Source organism: Capricornis sumatraensis, chromosome 3 (genome assembly GCF_032405125.1).
Source record: "Capricornis sumatraensis isolate serow.1 chromosome 3, serow.2, whole genome shotgun sequence".
Taxonomy (NCBI): domain Eukaryota; kingdom Metazoa; phylum Chordata; class Mammalia; order Artiodactyla; family Bovidae; genus Capricornis; species Capricornis sumatraensis.
Genome location: NC_091071.1, coordinates 173509442 through 173536137, shown reverse-complemented (window position 1 = coordinate 173536137; position 26696 = coordinate 173509442). Strand labels below are relative to the sequence as shown.

At 47.9% G+C, this 26696-nt stretch overlaps 1 protein-coding gene across 1 annotated transcript; it reads left to right on the top strand.

Moving 5' to 3' along the window:
* The first annotated feature begins 867 nt into the window (after positions 1-867).
* RPL11 (ribosomal protein L11) lies at positions 868-4758 on the top strand. The gene is made up of 6 exons (XM_068968000.1): positions 868-982; positions 1751-1901; positions 2614-2720; positions 2952-3083; positions 4107-4217; positions 4637-4758. Exons 1-6 carry the CDS (start codon positions 977-979, stop codon positions 4664-4666), a joined length of 537 nt encoding a protein of 178 aa, XP_068824101.1. The 5' UTR covers positions 868-976; the 3' UTR covers positions 4667-4758.
* Positions 4759-26696: the final 21938 nt, after the last annotated feature.

The following is a 26696-nucleotide window of genomic DNA, read 5'->3' as shown; positions in this document are numbered from 1 at the left end:
CTATTTATTTATCTGTGTATGGACATGCTGTGCTGCTGGTGGGATCTTCATTCCCCGACAAGGACTCGAACTCAGGCATTCAGCAGTGACAGCACGCAGTCCTAAGCAGTGGACCACCAGGGAACTTCCCTAAATATTTAAATTCCATTTGTTTACACTGTTATTGAATAAAACTCTCACTTCATAATTTGCCTACTTGACTTAGTGTAGTCCTGGCTCCTATCAAGATGCAAGAAATACTTGTTCCTGAGGCTGTAAGTGGGGGAAGAGTATTCAGCTTTTTTTTTTTTTAACTTAAAGTTTAATATCATTCCTGTGATTATAAAATTTTTTAAAATTAATTTCTTTGTTTTAATTGGAGGCTAATTACTTTACAATATTGTTGTGGTTTTTGCCATACGTTGACATGAATCAGCCATGGATGTACATGTGTCCCCCATCCTGAACCCCCCTCCCATCTCCCTCCCCATCCCATCCCTCAGGGTCGTCCCAGTCCACCGGCCCTGAGTGCCCTGTCTCATACATCGAACCTGGACTGGCGATCTATTTCACATATGGTAATATCCATGTTTCCAGACTATTCTCTCAAATCATCCCACCCTTGCCTTCTCCCACAGAGTCCAAAAGTCTGTTCTTTACATCCGTGTCTCTTTTGCTGTCTCGCACATAGCGTCATCGTTCCCATCTTTCTAAACAAACACATGAAAAGATGCTCAACATCACTCAGTATCAGAGAAACGCAAATCAAAGCGTTCAGCTTTAAAAAAAAAACCGGTATTGCAAAAAGCCCAGGTCGGCCCCAGGACCGCCAGGGTCTCCTGCAATTGCCATCTATGCCCACGAGGGGGCAGCCGACTCTACGAGGCTTAAGGCGCGCCTCTCTTCCTCTCCATCTCGCTGGCCTGGGAAAAGAGCCCGCCTCCTGGCCCATAAGGCCCTGGGTCGGAAATCTTGCCCTCTCTTCTTGGTTCCCGTCATGGCGGTGAGTAGCTGATTCCCGGGTTGGCTGTCCTTCATCCACCTCCATCCACGGCCGGCCGAGCCGCTGGGGGTTACCTCGCCCGCCGCCCGAGAACGGAGCCCACAATGCCGGCCGTGCCGAATCCGGCAGAACCGTGCGCTCTGAGGGCGCAGAGCTGGACCTTGTCGCCTGTCTCCCCCCCACCCCCCAGGAGTAGGTTCCGGGCAGCCGCCGGAGGCCCAGGAGCACGGCCCGCAGGCTGCAGCGAGTGGCCAGCGGACCAATCGGAGGGGGGGTCTGGGATGCACGGTCCGGGACCTGTGGCTGCTGGCCTCGACCCGGTGCTGGGGGAAGCCACCGCCGGGTTCTCCCCTCGGGGCCGACCCCAAACTTTGGTCGCAACGTCTATCTAGACCGGTCCGAGTGGGCTGGGGGGCGCTGCACAGCCACGTGCTGGCTATTTTTTTTTTTTCTCCCTCCGCTCATCGGAAAAAGGGGGTGCCTTCCGTCACCCTACACTTCTCAAGCGTCTGTAAGTTTACCACCCGGTACCTATCCTGTTTCTCGCGTTCCGAATGTGGGGGAAGGAGAAACAAGACCCCCCTCACCCTCCCCCCCCCACACACACACCCCCGAGAGGCCTTCCTCGGTGGCTCCCAGAAGAAAGGGTGACGATCGCTGTTAACCCTGTTAGGACTGCTTTGGGGATGAGCGGAAAGGCGCTCTGTGTTTAGGCTGGCCGCCTGGGCGGCGTTGAGGCGTGTTGACCGTCGCCGCTTCTCTTTGCAGCAGGATCAAGGTGAGAAGGAGAACCCCATGCGGGAACTGCGCATCCGCAAGCTCTGCCTCAACATCTGCGTCGGGGAGAGCGGAGACAGGCTGACCCGGGCAGCCAAGGTGCTGGAGCAGCTCACGGGCCAAACCCCGGTGTTCTCCAAAGGTGAGGGAGTGGTGGCCGGCAGCGGGAGGGCTGGCGGCTGGGGGATGCCCTTGAAAAGCGTCAGGCCCGTTTTGTACCCAATTGGAAGGTGACAGGTGGCATCTCTTAAAAGCTTTGCTTTCCTGAGCTTTGTGTGAATCGAGATTGAGCTCAGACTAGCCCAGGTAGAGATTTTTTCCAAATAAGGAGGATGTGCAGTGAGGTGGAAATGTTGGGAATGCAGAAAATGGCATTTGATTGGATTAGCAGTGAGGATAATCACTTAGGCGACAGTAAGAACAAGGCTGCGTACCTAGACTAACCTGCTTCATGCTTCAGATTCCGGCTCCATCGCTTGCAAGTCTGATTTCTTCCTCTGGGCCTCAGCTTCCTTACGTGCATATAGGGGATGATAATAGTTTATATATAAGACTGGAGGATGCACAGGGTTATCTGAAATGCCTGCTGCCCAGCGAGCAGAATGCAGGCATTGCATTTTTTGTTTCTAGAGATTTGTTGCCTTAGGATAATGGAATATGGGTGTTTGCAGCCTGCCTCTTTATTGCCAACTGGTCTGTACAAGGTAGCCTCTCACAGCTTCTGTAAAATGGGGATATGGGTACAGTAGAGTTTTAGCAAACACTGGTTGCTATAGAATGCTAAATTGTTTTGGAAAGAGGGGAGTGCAGTGGAACAGTGACAACAGCTGACTCCTTGTTATCCCCACCTGCAGCTAGATACACTGTCAGATCCTTCGGCATCAGGAGGAATGAAAAGATTGCCGTCCACTGCACCGTCCGTGGGGCCAAGGCAGAAGAAATCCTGGAGAAAGGTCTAAAGGTGAGGCCCGTCTCTAAATGGGGTAATGGTAGAGAGTACCAACCTAGCACATAGTCAATCTTCCGAAGTGGGGGGAACTTCTAAAGGGTTTTTCCTTGTATTGGGGAAATGAGATGTTGTTCCTGTCCAAGTCACATCGCACTATTGTTTGGGGGTCCTGAGTGTCGCAGGATGAGCTGGATATCGGGGTGTTGAGTTGACAGGGAGTGATTTCTGCATTCTTTTCCCCAGGTGCGAGAGTACGAGTTAAGAAAAAATAACTTCTCAGATACTGGAAACTTTGGCTTTGGGATCCAAGAACACATCGATCTGGGGATCAAGTACGACCCGAGCATCGGAATCTACGGCCTGGACTTCTATGTGGTATGAGCACCGAGTCTTTCCCACTCCTGCTCTGTAAGAGTGGGCGCTGCTCCACTTTCTCGTCTGTGCTATCTTGGCGGCCACATGTTGGATTGGGGCTTTGTTGTCTGTCTCCGCTCCCTGGGGAAGATGCACCTCATTGGTGGCAAGCGAGGGGGTGTGGCCCTGACTGAACTATAGCTGGACAAAGATTCCTCCTGTCGTGGTGCTTAGGGTCTAGGATCTAGTGAGCAGTGATGTGGCTCAAAGGTGGATGAAGGAAGCAGTTCCAGCCACTGAATTAACATTTTGAGAGATGATATTGAGGTTGCGTTTGGTGTTGGGGTTGGCTGCTCTTTTCCCTGCTTCTGCCCTTAGACCTCGGGAACGGGGTGGCTTCCATCTGGGGGCATAAAAGCAGGTTTGATGATGGAACTGTTTGCTCAGGATGGGAATTTTAATGTAGACGTGACCATTAGTGTCACTGTAATGTTTTGGCCCCCCAAAATCACAGTAAATAGCAAAACCCTGAAGTCCTGACTAGTGTAAACCTGAAGGACGGCAGTATTCTGCCTATCAGATTTGAATGTCCAGACAGACTGTGAGTTTGGTGCTCACAGGTACCACAAACGTTTAACTAGAAGCACTTTTGAGCTGAAGCAGAGGAGAGAAATATAATTATTTCTTTGTGCTTCTTGAAATTTTAAGATTTGTACAATGCGCATGCTGAAGTGAGATTTTTTTTATCTGCTATTTTTTAAAATAATAGCCCTCTGGGACACGGGAGCAGTGGTGACTCCTTAGCCACCACTGGGAGCTAGGTGTGGGGAGAGGGGAGGTGCTGGGGGGCTAGCCTCCAGAGCAAACCTGTCTTGAGGCGGTGTGTCGTCCAGGATGCTGGTTCCATCAGACCCTGGGGTCATGGGTCTCTTGCACCAGAATTACGAGGTGACTCTGGAAGATAAATTGCTCCAGTGTGTGAGTCTTGTCCGTCTGCTCTTGACTCTGAGCTGGCTAGGTGACTGTTGGTTATTCCTGGGACAGGTGCTGGGTAGGCCAGGTTTCAGCATCGCAGACAAGAAGCGCAGGACAGGCTGCATTGGGGCCAAACACAGAATCAGCAAAGAGGAGGCCATGCGCTGGTTCCAGCAGAAGGTAAAGCTTGACCTGTCTCAGGTGGAGTGGCGGAAGGCGGTGTTGGTGAATGAAGTTGGGATACGGGGATGCAAAGCCTGGTGGGTAGCTGTTTTAAAGATAGAACATTTGGGCAGCTTGGCAAATGGGCTTCCAGAGTTTGTGGTTTAAGAGAACCCAGAACCAGGCTTCTCCCCAGCCCCGTGAATGCAGATAACTGGAAGGGGAGGAATATGACTTTTAATAGGAACCCCTTTTTCTCGGGGTCCAGTGCAGTTGAGCATAGTGGAGCGATTGTTAAAACTGGCCAGCTTCCTGTTTAGGGATATGGGATTTCAAGCCAAAATTCGTGTATCTGCTTTGAATTCTCAAACGTTGGCCATTGCTGCAGTCATTACTGTTACCTCCTGTTCTGAAAAAATAAATCTCTTCTCTTTCAGTATGATGGGATCATCCTTCCTGGCAAATAAATTCCCGTTTCTATCCAAAAGGCCAATAAAACATTTTCAATGAAATGTACAATTACTGTTGTGTGTTCTGTGCAAGGAGCCTGGCCATATTCAAGTCCCTGGACCTCCAGCCACTTAAAGCTTCGATGGGAATAGCTGGTAACCACCCTGTCTTCCCCTTGGACGCCAGTGCTTCCTGGCAGACCCCAGGCTGAGAGCTTCGCAGCACTGCCCGTGCTCACCGCACCTGTTGGCAGGCTGTGGTGCCGTGGCCCGGTGGAAACGGATTGTACGGGGGGTGGCGTGGTTGGGGCCGGGTTTGAACTTAGAGCCTTGGTTAAAGTGGGGTGCAGGGCTCCCCTCTGCTCAGTGACTCTGCCATCCACTGGAGGTTTACCAGTACTGATGTCTGGAAGGATCGGAGTCTTTGATGTGGTGCTTTCGGGTGAAACACTGGACTCAGTTTTTCCTTTAAAATGAGAATCTAGGGTTGCTGAGAATGTAAGTAGAGAAGGGGGTGGTGGTCTTTGAGACCTATTGGCTGGATTTGATTCCCTGCCCTGGATCTTATTAGCTCTCTTAAGCCTTAGATCTGCGTTAGCGTCCCCATGTGTATTGTGGGGGCAATGGTAGTTAACCTCCTTCAGGGTTAAGCGGTTTAATGTTTCTTAATCTTAACTTGCAGCAGGCACATAGTGCTCAAAAAGGATGAGTTCTGTGTTACTGTCTGTGCGAAATGTTACTGCTACCAGAGTGCCCCCTTTGGTATGACAGTGGGACCTTTGCCTGTACTTTTCCAGGTCACCGAGATAGTGACATTCAAAAGTCACCATTTCTCTATTGAACATAACACTTGGCCAGTGGTTCTAGCACAAGTTAACTCAATATTGTCACTTGTGACTAATGAGTTCAGTTGTCCCTGGGCCACCTTTACATTGCTGTTAAATGGTTCTTTATTAGCTGCCTTTGTAAGGTATTTTTCAACCTTATTAAAGGTTATTTGGTATACCTAACTTTTTATGAAAATATGGCTTACTTTGTTTTCCTGATAGTCTTATCCATTGGATCCAGGTGCTTGAAGGGGTGGATCATGAAATATGTTAGCATAAGCTTTGTTTCACTTCAAACATCAGCAGGCACTCATTTCTCAACCTTTTACTGTGGGACCCCACTTTGTAAAGAGTCAACTTGTGAAGGAGCCCAATTTCTGTGATTAAGCTTCACATTTATAGTGGGCGGACCTCTCTGTTTAACATCTCTATACTAACAACTACAACTGAAATAAACCTCTTTGAGAACAAACTAACTCTTGGTGAATATATTGGCTGGCTAGTACTGGGTGCTGTGGAAGTAGGTATATTTTCTAGTGATGGGAATGTGTACTAGTTTAAATAAAGCACTGCAGGAAAATGAAATGTAGAAAGTTTCTAATGGTATTGCCATCCTCTGCACTTGGCTGTTAGCCACTTGCTGTGTAGCTGTGTTTTTAAGTTAATGTGGTACTTCCTATTTAGTTTAGAGTGTGTGTGCCCACCCTTCATTTGGTCCTACTGACTTGTAAATGAGTTCACTTCCCATTTAAAAACTACCTAGGCTTCTGGCCCAGGGGGAACAAAGGCCCTCAGGAGTTTGAGGAATAGCTGGGTTTTGCTTCTAGCTCTGGCAGCGATGTTTTAGGTGAGCGACTGTAAACACCTTGGGAGCTGGCACAGGTGAGCACACGCGCCTAGCCAGCTGGGAGCAGCAGTGCAGGAAAGCCTGCCACTAGAGGCTCGTGTGCGTGCTCAGTTGTGTCTGAGGCCAGAGCCCGTCGGGCTCCTCTCCATCCATGGAATTCCCCAGGCAAGAAGACTGGAATGGGTTGCCATTTGCTAATCCAGGGGATCTTCCCAACCCAGGGGTTGAACCCAGGTCTCCTGCATTGGCAGGTGGATTCTTGACCATTGAGCCACCTGGGAAGCCTTGTTAGAAACTCGGCTTCCAAACACGTCACACAGGGTCTGAAGCGCTGGTGTTTGCTGGAATCGCCTGGGGAGTGGTCAGAACTACTTACTAGACCCCACCTGAGACCTGCATTCCTTTTAACAAGCCCTGCAGGTGATGTGTATGGACCTGAAGAGTAGAGGTGCTCCCCACATCCTAACGTCAAAGGGAGGGAGGGAAGGCATAACGTCCAGGGAGGTTTCTTTAATAAAATGTAGTCTTGCAAGGTTCCTGCTGTGTTTGTTTTTCTCAGTTCCTCAGCTGCTACCCGTGAAAGCTTACCTCGGTGTTAGGTGACTGCCCCCTGCTACATGTGGTGGTGTGCAGAGTAAGGTGGTATCCCTGGTGGGCATCTGGCTGTGTCCCAGTTCCAGGCCCAGGGACATTAGATGCTGCTAAGCTGAATGTTGTCCTGCAACTAGTCTTCAGGACAGCTCTCAAACAGGGTCGATGTTGCCCATCCCCGTCCAGGGGTATTTGGAGGTAGGCTTTTGATTATCACATTAACTAGAGCTGCTATTAGCACTAGTACCTGGAGGTGAAGGGTATCAAACATTCCACCATCTGAAAAAGTTAGTGTTACAAGAGTAGTATATGGCCTCTTGTGACCCCTTGGACTGTATGTAGCCTGCCAGCCTTCTCCAGGCAAGGATACTGGAGTGGCTTGCCATCCCCTTCTCCAGGGTGGATCAAACCCAGGGTCTCCTGCATTGCAGGCAGATTCTTTACCAACTGAGCTACCAGGGAAGCCCCACTCTGAGACGATCACAAAAATGTGTGAAGCACTGGGGGAGTAGGCACAGGGTGGTTACTGATGACCTCGGCTGCGTGGTGGCGTCTGCGGTGCAAACACTAGGAGGTCCTAGTCTGGTTGAGAAACTTTAACCACAACCAGAGAGAGTGAGGGTGGGCAGACCTGTGTGGAGCCTGCCATTGGAGGCTCCAGCTGGGTTATGGCAAAACAAAACTGTGACACAAATGGAAATTGTAGGTAAAATTTTGATTTGTGCTTTTTCTCTCTCTTCGCACGATGTGTTCTCATGTCCCAGTGGCTGCATAACACGCCATTCCTTCAGATGTATAGGCTCTACTATCCTAATCTACACGGCCAGCACCAAATGCCAGGAATGTCAGTTCCTCCCACAGAACTGTCCCAGGAGAAGCACTTGGGTCCGGGTTTCTTGGCCCTGTGTCCAGTGAGCGTAAGGTTCTTGTATCCTCAAGCTGTTGCTTAGTGTTGTGTAATTTACGGGCTTCCCAGGGGGCGCTAGTGGTAAAGAACCCACCTGCCAATGGAGGAGACATCAGAGATGGGGGTTCAATCCCTGGGTTGGGAAGATTCCCTGGAGAAGGAAGTGGTAACCCACTCCAGTATTCTTGCCTGGAAAATTCCATGGACAGAGGACCCTGGCGGGCTACAGTCCATAGGGTCACATAGAGTCAGGCACGACCGAAACGACTACACATAATTTATGCTCTGCTTCTGCCAGCATTGAGACCAGAGGCAAGTAACTGCAAACTGTCCTTTCTGGTCCTTTATAGCAGAGCCTGTTTGATTTTGTGCTTTTGCCTTTTCCTGCTGCTTGACCACCACGTGTGCAGCTTAACCACACATGGAGTTTATCAGTCCCAACCTGTTAAACTCTGCATATACACTGAGACTCTCTAACCAACTGTTGGGTAAAGACTGCAGTGACTAGGCTGTCAGAGGGGTCTGAGTCTTAAAGGGTTAAGGCCCATGCTGTCTAGGTGAGTGGTGAGGTCAAGGCCCAGAAACACCCACAGTTTCAGCTGCCTGCCACTGGGGACCTGGCTGGTGCCTGGGGGTACAGAACAACTTTAAGTGCAGCTTGTTATGGAAACCACAGTTGCTGTTGTCAGGGGGGAATCCAGCCTAAGGCACCTGGGGGCACCAGAACTTGACTCTGTTCAAGGTGCAGGTGCAAGAAAGCTTAGGAAACAAATGCAGATGGTTTGTGTTTTTACAAGTTTGAACAAAATGATGTGTGATTGTACCAATTAAGGACCTTATGTAACATGATTTTAGGATTCTGTTTCATAATTATATATCACTATTGATGTGATTTGTTATGTGATAAATATTTCAATAGTTAGAAAAACCTGAAAGTAGCTTACAAGGCAAAGATACCAGACAACTTAAGCAGAAGTGACATTTTAGACTCCTCCCAGTTACCCTGCCCGGAGAAGGCAACGGCACCCCACTCTAGTACTCTTGCCTGGAAAATCCCATGGACAGAGGAGCCTGGTGGGCTGCAGTCCATGGGGTCGCTAGGAGTCAGACACAACTGAGCGACTTTACTATCACTTTTCACTTTCATGCATTGGAGAAGGAAATGGCAGCCCACTCCAGTGTTCTTGCCTGGAGAATCCCAGGGACGGGGGAGCCTGGTGGGCTGCCGTCTCTGGGGTCACACAGAGTCGGACACGACTGAAGCGACTTAGCAGCAGCAGCAGTTACCCTGCTGAACACATTGCTTTGATAACATGACCCTTTAATACTACGATGACTGCCTCTGGAAGTATTTTCCCTGTAATAGTATTTTTGTAAAATAGTATTTCTAGTTTTTGCTTTAAAAGATTGGTCCTATTTCCTGTGTTGCTTTTAGCGTGTGCAACCTTTTATGAATGTGTGTGTAAAAAACTGTGATTCTATGAGAAAATACAGTTTACATCATCTCTTTTCAGAATTCCAAATTTCTCGCTGTACTCCAGAATGACTGGAAACAGTCACTTAATTAAAAACCACCTATTGAGGGACTTGCTGGTGGTCCACTGCAGGGAGCATGGGTTCAATTCCTGGTCAGAGAACTGAGTTCCCACGTGCTGTGTGGCGCAGCACCCCAAAAAAAGCATCTATGGGGGGGAGACTGCTTCTACTTAATCATTGCATGGTACCTCAGAGTGCATTGGAGCACAGAATTTGGAATTTAAGCCTGTCAAATCCCTCGCAGGTCCCTGGCAGATAGTATAGGCTTGTTTTCCATGGAGAGTCCCACTAGCTGCTACTTCAACCCTTTTCCAACTCTCATTTTAGGAAATAGCTGTGTGATAGTTGTTATTCTCAGAGTAGTGGTCCAGGCACATACCAGGGAAGGGGCGTGCTTTCCCAGATACTGGTTGGGATTCTCTCCTGACACACACATTAACTCATTTAGTTTTCATAACTCTATGAGGTGTTACAGTGAGGACATGGAGAAGGGTGTTAATTACCCAAAGTCACAAGTAGTAGTGGTAGAACCAGTCTTCAGACAAAGGCAGTCAGACTCCAGAACCTTGAGACCAGCTGTCTTTTTTGTACAGTTTTATAGCCCTGGTAATAAGGTTAAGCCTTTTTGTAGCTTCTGTTGTAATAAGGGTAAACCACACATCTGCCCCTTGACATATGCTTGTATCGAGTTTTTCTTTAAATTAGGTTGACCAACCCGCAAAATGCTGGCCTACATTTTCCAAGTCCCCAGGAGGGCTGAGAGTCATAGAAACGGAGTTGGTCTCTGCTTTTCAAAGACTGGGTCTACAGGGACAGCCGCCCAACTCACAGCTTAGTCGTAATTAAGGGAAGAAAGGTCTTCAGATTTCCGGATGTGTGCATTTTGTAGCTGGTGTTTTGTAACCTCAGACTTGAGGCTGTGTCTCCCCACGCGCTCCCAGCGTCTGGCCATCAAGACCAGCTCGTTGCTCAGATGGGCACAGCCAGCCAGCGACACTGCCCCCGGCTGCCAGGGTGAGCCCTTAGGCAAGTCAGCCAACCTCTCTGGGCCTAAGGTTTTGTGTAAAGTAGGTCAACACCTACCTTCCCGGGTTATTTTCGAGAATTAAAGGTCGTATATGCAAATCGCACAGTGTAGGAGCTGTTAGGATGTATTACATGTTTATGGAACATATATCTGTGGCCTGTGGTAGACTTCAGTGTGAGAGCTTTTGTTCTGTGACGTAAGGGCTTCTCCTTCCTGGGAAAGGAAAGATGAGGATGGTGGTGATTCACTGTAAAGGCGCTGAGCAAGCTCAGACTTGGGGTTATTTTCAGAGAAGCGGGCCTTGAGAATGACAACAACTTGCAGAGGAGCCGCGCGCAGCTTCCTGTTGTCTCAGTTCAGCATCTCCCTCTCTCATCATTCATTCAGCAAATACTCGACTGCTTACCCACCGGAAGCAGGACACTGAACCAGACAGGTAGCAGTCCTTTCTGTGAAGTGGAGCAAAAGTACACATTTCTCCTTGCTGCACTTCTTAGCAAAAAAATCCAGTATCCTTTCTTAATGTTATAAATAACAGAATAGGGTACCTCCCTAGTACTGCAGTATGGTGATATTAACTGTGCTTTTCCAGATCATCCCTTAGCACCACCAGAAACAGGGAGGGCTGGGAACTGCTCCTCCCAGGGGCATTCCAACCCTCTTCCTCCCCCTCCCCCAGTACCTAAAAGCACCGCATGAGATGGGTTCTGGAGGTAGCTTTGTGTTCACAGAGCTCAGTTAAGTGTGGTCTAGGGCCATGAAAAATGCAGATTCCTGAACTCCACTCAGAGATTTGAATTTGCTGGGGCTCAGAAATTCACGCTCTTAAAACACTGAAAGTTGAGATTCATTGTTCTCTTTCAGAGTTTTTTTGACCACAAAAGTATTTTAATATTACCACTTGTTACTTACATATATACTCATCTGTGGAAAATATTTCATGAAACAATAACCTTTACTACAGGTAATGCATTCTCAATTTATGGTCTGTTCTGTTAATTGTTTTTTGTTTTTTTTTTTCCCTGATGCTAGTTCTAGCCCAGTAAATCCACAGTTTGAAAAGCCCTGCTTTCCAGGGTAGTCAGCCGTGTTTCAATCACACAGTCAGATTCAGAGCTAGAGGAGCCCTCAGAGGTTATCTGGGCCTTAATCCTTGTCCAGTCCTGGACTGGTTACAGGAGAGTCACATGAGACTTTTGTTTAGAATATGAATCCCAGCCCCAACCCTAAAGAGCTTAGAGTAGGATATAGGCTTTTTGTTGGTTGGTTTTGCTTGAATATAACAAGCTTCCCAGGTGATTCGTGTGTGCAGTCAGGTTTGAGAGTTCTAGTATGTGACCCTTGCCTTGTGAAGGCTCTCCAGAATGAAAGGATTTGAATTTACCTGTGTGTATATAGAGGACAGTTTCTCAATTTGTAAACCACCTTTAAATAATTTCTGAAGTACTGTTGGTTACCAGATATTTTCTTTAAAACTCATAAAAGAGCCTGTCACTGGATTTACAGGTTTCACATGTTTATTACTTGATATATTTTTAGTCCTTTTTTTTTTGTTTTGACTGCTCTGTGAGGCTTGTGGGATTTTCGCTCCCTGAGCAGGGATTGGACCGAGGACCGTGGCGGTGAAAGTGCCAAGTCCTAACCGCTGGACCGCCAGGGAGCTCCTCTACTCTTGTAATAATACACTAAATAGACGTGGAACTGTCTTTAAGAAATGTGTCCTGCTGAAGTCACCTATTCTGTACATTTTTTGAGTGCCCACTCTGTGCCCGACACCGTTTAAGTTCCAAAGTTCTTAGGATACATCAGCAAACAAAAACAAAGATTTCTGCCTTCGTAGAGCTTTTAACTGTTTGGGAGGAGACAGATAATGGTGCACAAGTAAATTATACGTCTTATATGCTCTAAGACGACGTGCACGGCGGAGAAAAGAAGAAGTGGGGTGAGGGGGATGGGGCAGGTGGTCAGGGTGGGGCCTCAGTGAGATCCGAGAGGGCTTGAAGGAGGTAAGAATTGGCCGAATGGGTCTGTGAGGTCGAGCTTTCCAGCGAGGGAACGGCTTGAGCAAAGGCCTGCCCCCAGAAGGACATGCCGCCCATGGGCCAGTTGAGCCAGGGAGAGTGAGGGGGAGAGAAGGAGGGGCTGAGGTCAGAGAGGCCGGGGCGGGGGAAGCTGCTGGCCTGGTAGACCGCTGGCCTTCTCTGCGAGTGAAATGAATCACTCTGCAGAGTCAGAGCAGAGGCGTCACATGAGCTGACTTCCATTCTCTAGCTAGCTCTGCTCTGTTGAGCCTGAAATACGAGGGCGTGCGTCGAAGCAGGAAAGCCTGTTGGAAAGGACTTCGGTAATCCAAGCAATCATGTTGAGGGAGGCAACGGTGCTGAGGGTGGGGAGAAATGGTCAGATAATAGGTTTTGCAGGTAAACCCGCATGATTTCTTTGAATGAATGGAGAAGGGATATGAGAGAAAAAGAAACCAAGAACGATTAAAATTTCTGACCCAAGCAACAGAAAGTACGGAGTTGCCATGAATTTCAACAGGGAAGGCTGTGTTTAGAGCCATTTCGACTGGAAACTAAGAATTCCATTTTGAACATATTTAAGATGTCCAAGGGGAGACATGGAAGAGGCAGCCAGAGTCTGGAGTCTTGGCTGCCAATGTGTGTTTGGGGGTCTTCAGCATCAAGATATCCATGTTTAACATCTTGAGACTGGATGAAATCACAAGAGAGAGAGTGATGGAAGGGCAGTCCAGGACTGAACCTTGGACTACTTCAGTAGGAAGAGGTCTGGGAAAAGAAGAGAAATTGACAAAGAAGACTCAGAAGGAGGGACCCATAAAGTGGGAGGAAAAACAGATGAGCCTGGTGCCCTGGAAGCCCAGAGAGAGAGTGTGTAGGGAGGGCATGATGAACTCGAAAGCAGTGCTGGTGGGGGTCGGGTCAGGTGAGCCCTGAGACCGCTGGATTTCTCAGTGCGGAGGCCACTAGTGGCCTTGACCGGAGCAGTGCTGGAAGGATGGCAGAGGTGACAGCCTGAGCAGAGACCGGAGACAGCTGGTACAGACAGCGCTTGCAGACGGTCTTGCTGTCGGGGGGAGCAAAGAGGGGTGACATTTTTTCTGGTGATTGGAAAAGTCCAGTGGGGGGGCCGGAATTGATGTGAGAGAGAGGAGGCGTGCTGTAGCAGTGCCTTTGAATGAGTGAGAGGGGTTGCTTCTAGCGCACACGTGGAGGGATTCGGTTTGGATAGAATCGTGGTTGGTAAGTCAGGAGGCTGAGTGTGCGGGAGTAGATGTTGGTAGGTGGTAGGATGTGGGATGGAACTCCGTGGATGCTCTCTTGTGGTTGAGCTTCTATTTCCTCAGTGAGGTAGGAGAGTAAGGGTTGGTGGGCGGGGGAGAGGTGTTAGGCATTAGAGAAGGAGGGGAAGAATCACCCGCGAGAGCCCCACACCAAACAGGGAAACACTCCTGAAGGGCAGGGCCCTCTCAACGAAGCACTGGTGAGTGAAGAAACAGGTTGAGAGCTAACGGGTCACATTCAGGGTCACATAGCTGGTGAAAGGCAGAGCCACGCCCAACCCAGATTGCCCGGTCACCTGGCCTGACACTTGGTAGATCGGCGAGGAACTATCTTTTTCACTGTAGACTCTGCTCTCCGTGGCAGCATCTCAGCCTGCCGGCCTGTCCTGCTACAGAGTGCTCTCTGTCGTGCGAGCAGCTTTCTCTCTTCTCTGCTCTTGGTCTCTGGACTCTGCCTTGGCTGTCTTCCAGCCCTGCCCTGTATCTTTGTCCTACAGATCAGAGGTGATCAGACCTAAGAGTGCCTGTGAGACTGTAAGAACCTCCTATAACACCAGTTTGCTAGGACCCGCACCCTCAAGAGTTCCAGTAGATCTGGGGTGGTGTCTGAAAATTTGCGTTTCTGAGTTCCCAGGTGATAACTGAGGCTACTGACTCAAGAATCATTCTTTGAGAACCACTGGACCGGCCTCAGTATGTCTCTGTAACTCATTCATTCAGCAAATTTATACTGTGGGCTTGCAGTGTGTAGTGGGGTCTTGGGGATACAGCAGTGAAGACAGTCTCTGTCCCCGAGGAGCTCACAGTTTAGTTGGGGAGACGAGTGAGGAAATCATCAATATACTTCCATAGCTTGCTTCCCTCGGCTTTATTGACTTACAATTGACAAATAAAATTTTATCTGTTTCGAGGAGTGTTGGGGCTGAGTGGTGGCTCCGATGGTAAAGAATCTACCTGCAATGCAGGAGACCTGGGTTCCATCCCTGGACTGGGAAGATCCCATGGAGTAGGGAATGGCTACCCATTCCAGTATTCTTACCTGGTATGGATAGAGCAGCCTGGTGGGCCACAGCCCGTGAGGCCACGGAGAGTCGGACAGGACTGAGTGGCTGAGCAGCAGAGCAGAGGAGCGTTGTCGCGCGGTCACCAAGTCGTGCCCGACTCTTTGGACTGTAGCCCAGCAGGCTCCTCTGTCATGGGATTTCCCAGGCAAGAAGACTGGAGTGGGTAGCCATTCTGTCCTCTAGGAGATCTTCCCGACCCAGGGATTGAACCTGCATCTTCTGCTTGGCAAGCAGATTCTTTGCCACTGAGCCACCAGGGAAGCCTATATATTTACAGTATACAGTGTAATTATTTGATTAATGTATAATTGTGACGTTGTCACTACAGTCAAGTTAACTAGCACAGTTATCACCTCATAGAGTTGTCTTTTTTTGTGTATGTGAGAACACTTGCATATACTTCTTTAACTTTGTTCCAACTCTGCTTTTATCATTTGTTTCGTTTCTTTTTTTTTTTTTTTTTTTGGCTATATCGAGGTAGTTACCTAATGATTAAGTGGACTCAGTTGTTAAATTTATTTATCTATTATTGTTGTTTAGTTACTAAGTCGTGTTTGACTCTTGTGACCCCATGGACTGTAGCCTACCAGGCTCCTCTGTCCATGGGATTTCCCAGTCAAGAATACTGGAGTGGGTTGCCATTTCCTTCTCCAAGGGATCTTCCCCACCCAGTGGCTGAGCCGTGTTTGCTACATTTCCTACATCGCAGGCGGATTCTTTATTGCTGAGCCACCGGGGCTTCCCATACCTCTTTTTGTGTGTATGCTTGCATGCTATGTCGCTTCAGTCATGTCCAGCTCTTTGCAACCCCATGAACTGTAGGGAAGAATACTAGAATGGGTTGCCATGCCCTTCTCCAGGGGATCTTCCTGACCCAGGGACTGAACCCATGTCTCTTACGTCTCTTGGACTGGCAGGCAGGTTCTTTACCACTAGCACCACCTGGGAAGCCCATGTCTCTGTATCCTGTTATAAAAGGAACATCAGTATCACTAGCTGCTTAGATTCTGTTGCCTACTAAAGGCCCTGGGCCTGAGGCTCGCACTATTCAAGAGTAAATAGCAGTAGTTCAAGGGAACGGAAGAGAGCTGTTAGGCTTCCACGGTGGCGCTGGCGGTAAAGAAGCTGCCTGCCAGTGCAGGAGATGGCAGAGACCCACTCCAGTGTTCTTACCTAGAGAGTCCCGTGGACAGAGGAGCCTGGCAGGCTACAGTCCACAGGGTCGCAGAGCACCAGGCATGACTGAAGCGACTTAGCACGCAGGCAGGGGGAACTATAATAACTACCTGCTCCGGAGCACCTACCCTGCGCAGGTAATGTGTTAGTAACTCTCTCAACCCTTGGAACGACCCCATTTGTACTCTTATATGTATAGTACAGGTGAAGAAGCACTGAGAAGTCAGTTGGCTGTTAGGTAGCACAGCAGGGATTGAACCCAGGCAGGCTGGCTCCAGAGTCCATGCTCATCGCCACCACCTGATAACTAGCTCTGCTTTGAAACTTCCTCCTTGTAGTCAGAGACTGAAAAAGCACTGGAAAGGAAATAACCTTCTCACTTTGTGACTTAATATATTATTTACTATCGTGTCCATATACCCATCCCACACTTGAGGATACAGCAGGTTAGAAGACTGATGGATGGTGCGCCAGAGGTTTGCTCGGGCCGTTCTCTGATTACTTGTGTTGGGTCAGGTGTGTGTGGGGGGGGGATGCAAATGAGGAGGAGGGAGGGGTGTTGGTAATGACAAAAAAACTCACTTGATTTAAATGTCATTGTGAACCAGGCGAAGAAAAGGGCTGAGGAGAATCATTTTGGACGAGGCAGCAGTGATCTCTGAGATATGTTTGCTGCAAGGAGGATGTTGAGCTATTTGCGTCTGGAGCGAAGAGCAGTGTCTGGGGCGTGACAGGAAGGCCTGGGAATCTGCTGGCCGTGATGGGGAGGGCACCGGCTCCGGAGCCACAGAGACCAAGAATGGAACCCCACCCCTGGCTTTGCTAACCCTCTGCCCTTGGGGAATTTATTAATTTCTCTGAATTTAGTTTCCTTGATAAATAAGGATAGGTAAGTCCTGTCTGACTTGGTTATTATCAAAAGTGAAAATAATGCAAGTGAAGTTATTATGACCCAAATGTTCAAGTTAGTGTCCTTTGTGTTTAGAAAGCTCTTCCTAGCAGCCATCAAAACTCCCGAGGCACCAAAACTAGCCAGAGACAGAAGCCCCAGGGGTGGTCAGCCACACTCTGGATGTGAGAGGACGTGACCTGAGTTGAGGCAGTTGGAAAGGGGATGGCAAGTAGGGATAGCTGAGTGGTGTCTGGCGTTTATGAATTTTAGTCAGGATTGCAGCTGTTTGCAAGCAAATGTGAAAATCTGTAGCAGATTTTAATTTGTAGTTTTGCTGGGACACCCTTAGGACAGCTGTTAGGAAAATCACTTGCCAGTGGGGGTGATGGAGGTGAAGAGAAAATGATGTGCTCTCAGGAAAATTGATTTCAGTGACGCAGGCCCAAGGGAGAGAAGAGTGGAGGTCAGATTCGGCGGTCTTGCACCCACCCTGTGAGGTGCCCTCCATATGGGCAGAATGCTGTGAACTCTGTGGCAGAGAGGAAAAGCCATCTGTTTTCATCATTTTCATTCATGGTGTAAGTTACTCATCCAAAGAGAAGGAAAAGGTCAGATGAAAGTTAACATACTTAATAGCTCCATAAAGCACTGTTGTCCTGGGTTTAGGTGACCAGTAGGTATCTAAGGGGTTTTGGGTTTTTTCCCCCCCAGTTATACCTTATATCATATTTTGGAGGCAATTATATGGAAGTCTGAATTTGGGGAAGTCTTAAAAATCTCATCTTTCCAGAATATCAGGTGTTCTCTGTAGCACTGATAGGCTTTGGCCTATAATTTTCAAGGCTATTCTTTTCTCATGTTCTCAAGGATGGCAGCAACAGATGAGGTCAGTGAGAATCAATCACTAACTGATTGATTCTGAGAAGTGATTCAGGTCACGAAGCTTAGTTTGAGATATGTTAATCCAGTATCTAGGTTCAGTCTTTCAAAATACATGCCACTGACCGCAGCATCTGTGGAAAGTGATAGTGAAAGTCACTCAGTCGTGTCCGACTCTTTGTGAACCCATGGAATGTATAGTCCTTGGAATTCTCCAGGCCAGAATAGTGGAGTGGGTAGCCTTTCCCTTCTCCAGCATATGTGGAAGGCTGGGGTCAGTCTGAAAGTTTTGACAAAATAAGGTCCAAGGAGGGCCTCCAGGAATAAAATATAAAAGATGTCTAGACTGTCTGAGATCTTTTGTGCAAATACAACTCCTTCATCTAACCTGCTGCTGCTGCTATGTCACTTCAGTCCATAGATGGCAGCCCACCCGGCTCCCCTGTCCCTGGGATTCTCCTGGCAAAAACACTGGAGTGAGTTGCCATTTCCTTCTCCAATACGTGAAAGTGAAAAGTGTAAGTGAAGCTGCTTGGTCGTGTCCAACTCTTAGTGACCCCATGGACTGCAGCCTACCAGGCTCCTCCATCCATGGGATTTTCCAAGCAAGAGTACTAGGGTGGGATGCCATCGCCTTCTTCATCATCTAACTTAGAAGCGTATAATTGTCAAGGCCAGTGGCTTCAGCCTAGATTAACTCCCCTGGAGCCATAACAGCTATTAGAGATGAAATAAAAAGGCTTTAAATTCAGACCTGCCTTGTACTCTTGAACTTTGAGTGTATGCATTAACCTCTGCAAGCTTCAGTTTTTTTATTTGCAAAATAGCAATAATGCTATTACACAGGATTAGTGTTGGAATGGTCCCTAGAAATTACATGCCCTGGGGTTCACATATTTAAATCCCTGTAGGGGCTACGAGCAAAGAGATGGGTGAAGCAGGTATGGTGGTGGACACTTTCTCAGAGGAAGTGGGGATGGGGAATCTCCATTGTGCCAATTCATCAACCTTTTTTAAAAAATCTTTTTTATTTTGGATTGATTTTAGACTTCCAAAAAAATAGGTGTCACAGATGCACAAATGAATACAAGTAAAATGGAGAAGATGGGTAGATTATATCAATATTAGTATCCTGATTGTTATATTGTACTATCATTTTGCAAGATATTACCATTGGGAGGAACTGGATGATGTGTACGAGAGATCTACATTATTTTTTACAGCTGCGTGTGAATCTACAATTGTCTCAATAAAATTTTCAATTAAATAGTGGAGAGTGCCTACAGATCCTTCATCTAGGTTCTCCTGATGCTAACATCTTATGGGACCAGAGCACAATGATATCAAAACTGATAGAAGAAGACTGCAGATGTTATTGGGATTGCACCAGTTTTTCTATTCCAGTGTCCAGTCCACATGCCACGTGGCATTTAGTTGTTATCTATCCTTAGTCTCCTTTAGTCTGTGGGAGTTGTTAATCTTTCCTTGTCTTCCTTGACATTGATATTTTTGAAGAGTACTGATCGGTTCCTATGTAGAATGTGTCCCTCACCTTGGGACTGTCTGCTGTTTTCTCATGGTTAGAATGAGGTTAATACATTTGGGGAGGAATAGAGTTGGCACATTCAGAAGTGATGTGTCCTCAAAGAGGTAGAGGATGAGAATATCTGACATAAGTAACTTTGGACAGTGGTGTCCGATTGTAAACTGTAAGGCTAAAGACACAAAGAACTGTATGCCAGCGCTGTACTAGTTGGTAAATTTGTTCATCACACTGGGAGACGGGAAGAGAGAGGAAGAAGAGGAGTGTGAATTAGCAACTCTGAAACTTCTTGATATTTATTCTAGGATTGGACAATAAGTAATATATTGTTGATAATGAGAACCAGGTTTCTCAGTGTTGAAAAAGAAGTGACCAGAAGAATTACCAGTAAGCAAAAGGGAAATAAATGCCAGAACGAACGCTGTGGTGCTGGGTTGAAGTTTGAAATATTGGTTGAAGCTCGAAGCAGAGATAAATATGTGTGGATACATGACTTAGTTTAAACACGTGTATTTTCTAGCTCTTTCTACTGAGAAGGCCTAGAAAAAGGAACACCCCAGTAACACCACCTAAACCAAGCAATTAAGATTAACGTCACCGGGGAACTTCCCTGGTGGTCCAGTTGCTAAGAGTCCACCTTGCAATGCAGAGGACATGGGTTCGACCCCTGGTCAGGGAACTAAGATTCCACATGCTGTGGAGCAGCTAAGCCCGTGTGCCACAGTGAAAGATCTTGTATTGTGCAACTAAGACCCGATGCAGCCACATAAATAAATATTTAAAAAAAAAAATAAAAAAAAAGATGAACATCACCAGTGTTAGCTGTGAGGAGAGCAAGCTGTAGGGTCGTGGAACAGTTGTGGAGGCCCTTGCAATGCGAGGGCAGAGACTAGGTTGGCAGTGGTCAAGACATCCATGGTGAGCAGGGTGGGATTCTGGAGGTTTGAAGACTGGATGGGCAGCATCTGTTGATGGATTGGATCCGATACAGGATCTGAGAGAGAACAGCATCAGGAATTCCATCTAGGTTTTTGGCTTGAAGAGCTGGGTCAGTAGCTGTGCCTGTTCCCACTGGGAAAAGACTGCAGATGCAGCAGGTTCAAAGAGAAAAATCAAGAGTTTGGTTTTAGACACATTTTCATTTTCGATGTCTTTTAGTCGTCCAAATGGAGAAGTCACATAAGCAGTTGGATCAATGGGGGAAATTGAAATAAACTTGGGAGTTATCCAGGGTATAGAATGTATCAGTTTATTCACTGTAGCAAAGTGCTTCTCACACTTTAGTGGGTTTACAGATTAAATAATGTATTCCTGGGCCTTCCAGGGATGCTGATTTAGTAGCTGCTTGGTGGAGTCAAGAATTTGCATTTCTAACAATTCAGCCAGTGATGCTGAGGCCACTGGTCTTCCAAGCACACTCTGAGCACAACTTGGTGCTGGCCTTTTCCCCTCTGTATTCAGTTTTTCCTTCCTGTCTATAAGAAGGCAAAATATCATACTCTGGAGGACAAGTGTCAAGAAGTCATATGCCTCAAGTAATTATTATTTTTTAGAAAAACAAGAAACGTGAGTCTCATTCACTTTGTTGCTGTTGTTTAGTTGCTGAGTCATGTCTGACTCTTTGTGACCCCGTGGACTTTAGCCCACCAGGCTCCTCTGTCCCTGTGATTTCCCAGGCAAGAATACTGGAGTGAGTTGCCATTTCCTTCTCCAGGAGTCTTCCCCAACCCAGGGACTGAACCCACATCTCCTGTTTGGCAAGCGGATTCTTTACCACTGAGCCACCAGGGAAGCCCCTGATTCACTTTATCTTGTCTAAAATCACAGCATGAGTGAATGGCAGAGTCAGAATATGAACTCAGATCTCCTGAATGCTTTATGTTATACTCTACTGCCATATGCAGCGGAGAAGGCAATGGCAGCCCACTCCAGTACTCTTGCCTGGAAAATCCCATGGATGGAGGAGCCTGGTAGGCTGCAGTCCATGGGGTCGCTAAGAGTCGGGCACGACTTCACTTTCACTTTCCACTTTCATGCATTGGAGAAGGAAATGGCAACCCACTCCAGTGTTCTTGCCTGGAGAATCCCAGGGACAGGGGAGCCTGGTGGGGTGCCATCTATGGGTTCGCACAGAGTTGGACACGACTGAAGCGACTCAGCAGCAGCAGCAGCCATATGCAGGCTGTGGAACCTTAGACCCGCCTTTCAGCCTCAGCTCTCCTGTTTGCTGCCTGGCTTGAAAAAGATTCTATACATGGCAGTGTCATGCAAACTCCAATATAGTTTGTCTATCTTCGTGAGGCATTCCCATCATCATCATTTCACGTGTGGTCAGTGTCTGTCAATGTGCCTAAGCATTTCAGAACTGGGAACTGTAAGGAGACTCTCAGCTCTAATTGTGGACTGAGCCTCTGTGGGGAGAATGTGTGGAGTATAATGAATTCCTCTGTGCTCTAGAATATGTTTCGTTTGGTCTTTGTTCTACAAATTGCCCCCATGGTGATCAAAACCATAAAGGCTTTCCAAAACAGACACTCATGCCTATCAGGTGAGCACATGCTGTGTGAGGAGAGAAGGGGGAACAAGCATTTCATTGACAGCACCTCTCTGGTTCCAGGCCCTTTACATACTTGAGATAATCCTTGTAGTTGCCTGATGAATACTGTAATACTCCCATTCCTGTGAATCACATAATATTCCCATCTTACAGGTGAGGAGAGAGGCTCAAGAGCAAACACCAGGAGGTCGTGGAGCTTGAATTCTAACCCTGTTCCTCTGACTCAAAGCAGCAGTTCCCAGTGTGCTCCGGTTGCCCCGTGAGTGAACCACAGACACTTGGATGTAGTTTTATGTATTTCTACCTAATAACTTCAAGTGTGAAGCCATAGTCAGGGTGAATCCTGTAGGAAGGTGTGAAACTTAAAGAGCCGTAGCGCACTCCTTGGGACTTCTAGGAGCTCAGACCCCTGAGGAACTGCTGTCACTTTTCCTCCGTTTCTGTCTGTTTCCCCCAAGTCAGCTAAATTGCAAGTCATTCGTTCATTTAATAAACATTGATTGAAACACCAGCTTGTGCTGGTCCCAGGAGTAAGACAGACAAAGTTCCTATCTTCATGGTGCTAAAGTCTGTGATAAGGAAGAGGGCAGGGAGAGTGTAAAAGAATGGAGAAAAGCAATATGTACTACACAGTATTACCATTTGATCTGGGCTTCCCTGGTGGCTCAGATGGTCAAGAATCTGCCTGCAATTCAAGAGACCTCGCTTTGATCCCTGGTTTGGAAAGATTCCCTGGAGAAAGAAATGGCAACCCACTCTAGTATTCTTGCCTAGAGAATTCCATGGACAGAGGAGTCTGGTGGGCTACAGTCCATGGGGTTGCAGAGAGCTGGACACGACTGAGCAGCTAACACTTTTCAGGTTTTCACTATTGGATCCAGAAATTCCATTTCTGGGTATATACACAAAAGAACGAAAAGCAGGGCCACTAATATTTATACACCAGTGTTCACAGGAGCATTATTCACACTAGCCAGAGGTGGAGGCAGCTCAAGTGTCCATCAGTGGGTGAGTGGATAACCAAGACGAGGTACATCCATGTGATGGAATATTACTCAGCCCTGAAAAGGAGGGAGGTTCTGACACATGCAACAGTGTGGAGGAAGCTTGAGGACATCATGCTTAGTGAGACAAGCCAGACACAGAAGGACAAGTACTGTGTCATTCCACTTAGGTAAAGCACCTGGAATAGTCCATTCATAGAGACAGAAAGGACAGCAGTTACCAAGGGCTGGAGAGAGGGGAAAACGAGGAGTCATCGTTTAATGGGTATTACATTTCGGTTTTAGATAGTCGGGAGTTCTGGAGATGGACAGAAGTACTGGTTGTATGACAAGTGTCCCAAACGCCACTGAATCATACGCTTAAAAATGGCTACATTGGTGAATTGTATATTAGGTACATTTTACCACAATAAAAAGTAATGCATTTTGGACTTTGTCTTGAAGAAAATGAAATGAAAAACTAGGAAAATAGATTCCTCTTATATTTAACCAAAATAAGGTAATACAGGTAGTCATATGATGGCCGTCACGTTAAGTGCTGCAGAGAGTGCTCCCTAGAGTTGGAAGAGAAGAGAACCTGCTCTGGTTAGCGGGGTTAGTGAACAGGGCAGGGCTTCCCCAAGAGAACGGCACTGAAACCGAGCCCTGAAAGAGTCAGCGTGGTGAAAGTGGGGTGGGTATGTTTGGAGGACAGGATGTTGCAGACGGAAAGAACAGCAGGGGAAGACCGGGAGCAGCAAAGGCCCTTGGTGCAGCCGAGGAAGCAGAAGGCTTGGGTGTGGAGCAGAGAGGCGGCAGAGTGGCAAGGGAAGGGTGGACTTGCAGGGACTTGCAGAGGATTTCAGGCTCCTCCAAGAGCAAATGGAAGCCACCAAAGGACTGAAGCAGGGGGTTTTTATTTTCAGTTTGCAAGGCCATTGTTTCAGATGAGATTAAATAGAAAGGGAAGGAAATTAAAGCTTATCGAGGGATTGTTCTGTGCCAGCCAGCTCCTTATCTACCATTCCACTCTCGCTAAATGTAACGCTTGGCACAGAGGTGCGCAGTAATAATCCGAAGGCTGATGTTCCAGGTGAGGCTCATGGAGGGGAAGCCAGCTGACCCAGGACGGTACTGCCTGCGGGAATCTGGCCTCTGTGCTTTACAGGCTCCTTCACTGGACCCCCTCTAGGAGCTGTGCGCCTCCCCACACGACCCAGGAACTGTGCCATCCCAGAGCCCATACCTGCTTCCAGGCCAACCACAAGTACAGAAAACCCACACTTCCTTGCTTGAATGGCCCCAGGTCTCTTCTCGAGCCTCTTTCCTGGGTCCCTTCTCCTGAGAACACTGGTGTGTTGCAGATGCCAAGGGGCAGCCACTCAGGACTTGTGACTGGAGTGGCCCCGCAGGCGAACATGAGACTTCATGGCTCACGGCAGAGCCTAGACCGTTTAGTAGTTTCCTGTTGCTGCTGTAAAAAGTTGTCACAAACGTATCCTCTCACATTTCTGGAGGCCAGAATCCAGAAACGGGCCTCAATGAGCTATAATCCAGGTGTCCGCAGGGCTGTACTCCTTTCTGCAGGCTTTAGAGCAGAATCCCCTTACTTGCCTTTTCCAGCTTCCAGAGGCCACCCACGTTTCTTGGCTTGTGGCCGGCTCCATCCGTCTTCAACGCCGGCAGTCCTGTCGCTTCCGTCATCACATCTTCCGTGACTCTGATTCTCTCTCTTTCACTTGGAAGGATCCTTGTGATTACATTAGGCCCACCGGGATAATTTCCCTGTCTGGAGGTCAGGTGATCAGCAACCTTAATTCCTTTTGCCATGTAAGATACCCTGTTCATAGGCTCCAGGGGTTAGGCTGTGGACATCTTGGGAAATTATTCTGCCCACCACTGGTGGGGAGAGAAGCAGTTTTTCTTGTGCCAGTGTATCCCCAAGAACACTTGAGAATTCAAAATCCAAACCTAGGCTTCCAGGTCATTATGAAGATGTATTTATCAAAAATAGGAGAATAGAATAGAAACGGTATTTAAATGGTCTATTAGTTTAATTGATAACTTTTAGATATTTGGGCTTCCCAGGTGGCTCAGTGGTAAAGAATCTGCAGTGTGAGAGACACAAAAGACATGGGTTGTGGAGATCCCCTGGAGAAGGAAATGGCTCCGGTATTCTTGCCTGGAAAAGTCCATGGACAGCGGAGCCTAGCGGGCTACAGTCCACGGGGTCGCAGAATTGGACATGACTTAGTGACTAAATGAAACAGTGTGGGCCTCCATTTGCACTCCTGCTACTGGCCCTGCAAATATTGAGGGTAGACCTAACCCAAAGTCACATAATAAGGAAACGTCCAAATTAGAACACAGATCCTCTCTTAAACCTTTGTATCATCCACACAGGCCACTTCTTCAAGGAGAAGTAAAGGAAAAGTCAACTACCTCTTTTTTTTTTTGCTCAGTTTTGATACTATGTCATGTATCTATCTGACTGGTGGTTGCAAAGCTGTCTATTTTTGAACCTCCTATCCACAGCCTGGCTTCCTCAAATCGGAAGCCTCTGAAGCTGTAAACCTTTCTCTAAGTAGCCTCCTATCTGCTCATACCTTGTTTATACCATACGTTGTCTTAGTTGGGTACCTCTTATAAAGACCCTCCTCTCATCATTCAAGTTCACTCCTTTATGGATTCACCAAACAATTAATTAGCACCTCCACTGGGGAGACAGAGATAGTGTAGCCACTAACCCTGCCGTCAAGGAGCTCACAGTCTAGTGAGGGTGCCAGAGAAGGAAGTGGGCCATGACGGCCGTAGATGCAGAGCTGAGTGCGCTGCTAATCTGGGCAAATCTGGGGGTGGGGTTTGGTAGAAGCTTTTCAGAGGAAGTGGTTCTCAAACAGAGTCTCAACGAGGCCAGGAGGCTGGCGCCTAGATTTTTGGGTTGAGAGAGTTCCATGTTCACAGGCCCTGAAGCTGTAGGGCAAGTTTGCTGCTGCTGCTGCTGCGTCGCTTCAGTCGTGTCCGACTCTGTGCGACCCCAGAAACGGCAGCCCACCAGGCTCCCCCGTCCCTGGGATTCTCCAGGCAAGAACACTGGAGTGGGTTGCCATTTCCTTCTCCAGTGCGTGAAAGTGAAAAGTGAAAGTGAAGTCACTCAGTCATGTCCGACTCTTAGCGACCCCATGGACTGCAGCCTACCAGGCTCCTCCATCCATGGGATTTTCCAGGCAAGGGTACTGGAGTGGGGTGCCATTGTGGGCAAGTTTGGGGAATCCCAAATCAGACAAGATGACTAGAACAGAGTGGGAGGGGGGAGGAGGCAGAACGAAGGCTTAAAATATTAAGAGCCCCAGATTGACCCTGATAGGCCGTAGGTTTCATGTATTCTTCACTCGGCCTCTGTGCCAGTGGCGAATGCTCAGTATTTGCTGGAAGACTGAATGACTTGAAGTTCCTCAACACCATACAGAGGAACCTGGAGGCCAGCAGGTTTCAGCCCTGGCTGCACGTTAAAATCAATTGGGGAAGCTCCCACCCTCCACACCTGACTCCCCCTCCACACACCCCCGCCCTCCCATCCCCCCTCCCATCCCCCTCATGCTCCCATCCCCCCCCACGCTCCCATCCCCCCCCACGCTGCCATCCTCCCCCCCCCCCCCCACACACACACATACCAGGGACCAGACTCCTGCCCCTGTAGTGGAAGTTCAGAGTCTTAACCATTGAACTGCCAGGGAAGTCCCTGGGGGAGCTTTAAAAACTAAAAATCCTTAGTTTTTAGGGCCCTACCCTAAACCAATTTAGTCTGAATATCAGGATATGGGCACTTTGTGCACTGAAATCACCTAAAAAATTCCCTGGGTGATTTAAATGTGTAGCCCAGGCTAAGAATCAGGGCTACAGGCCACACACCAT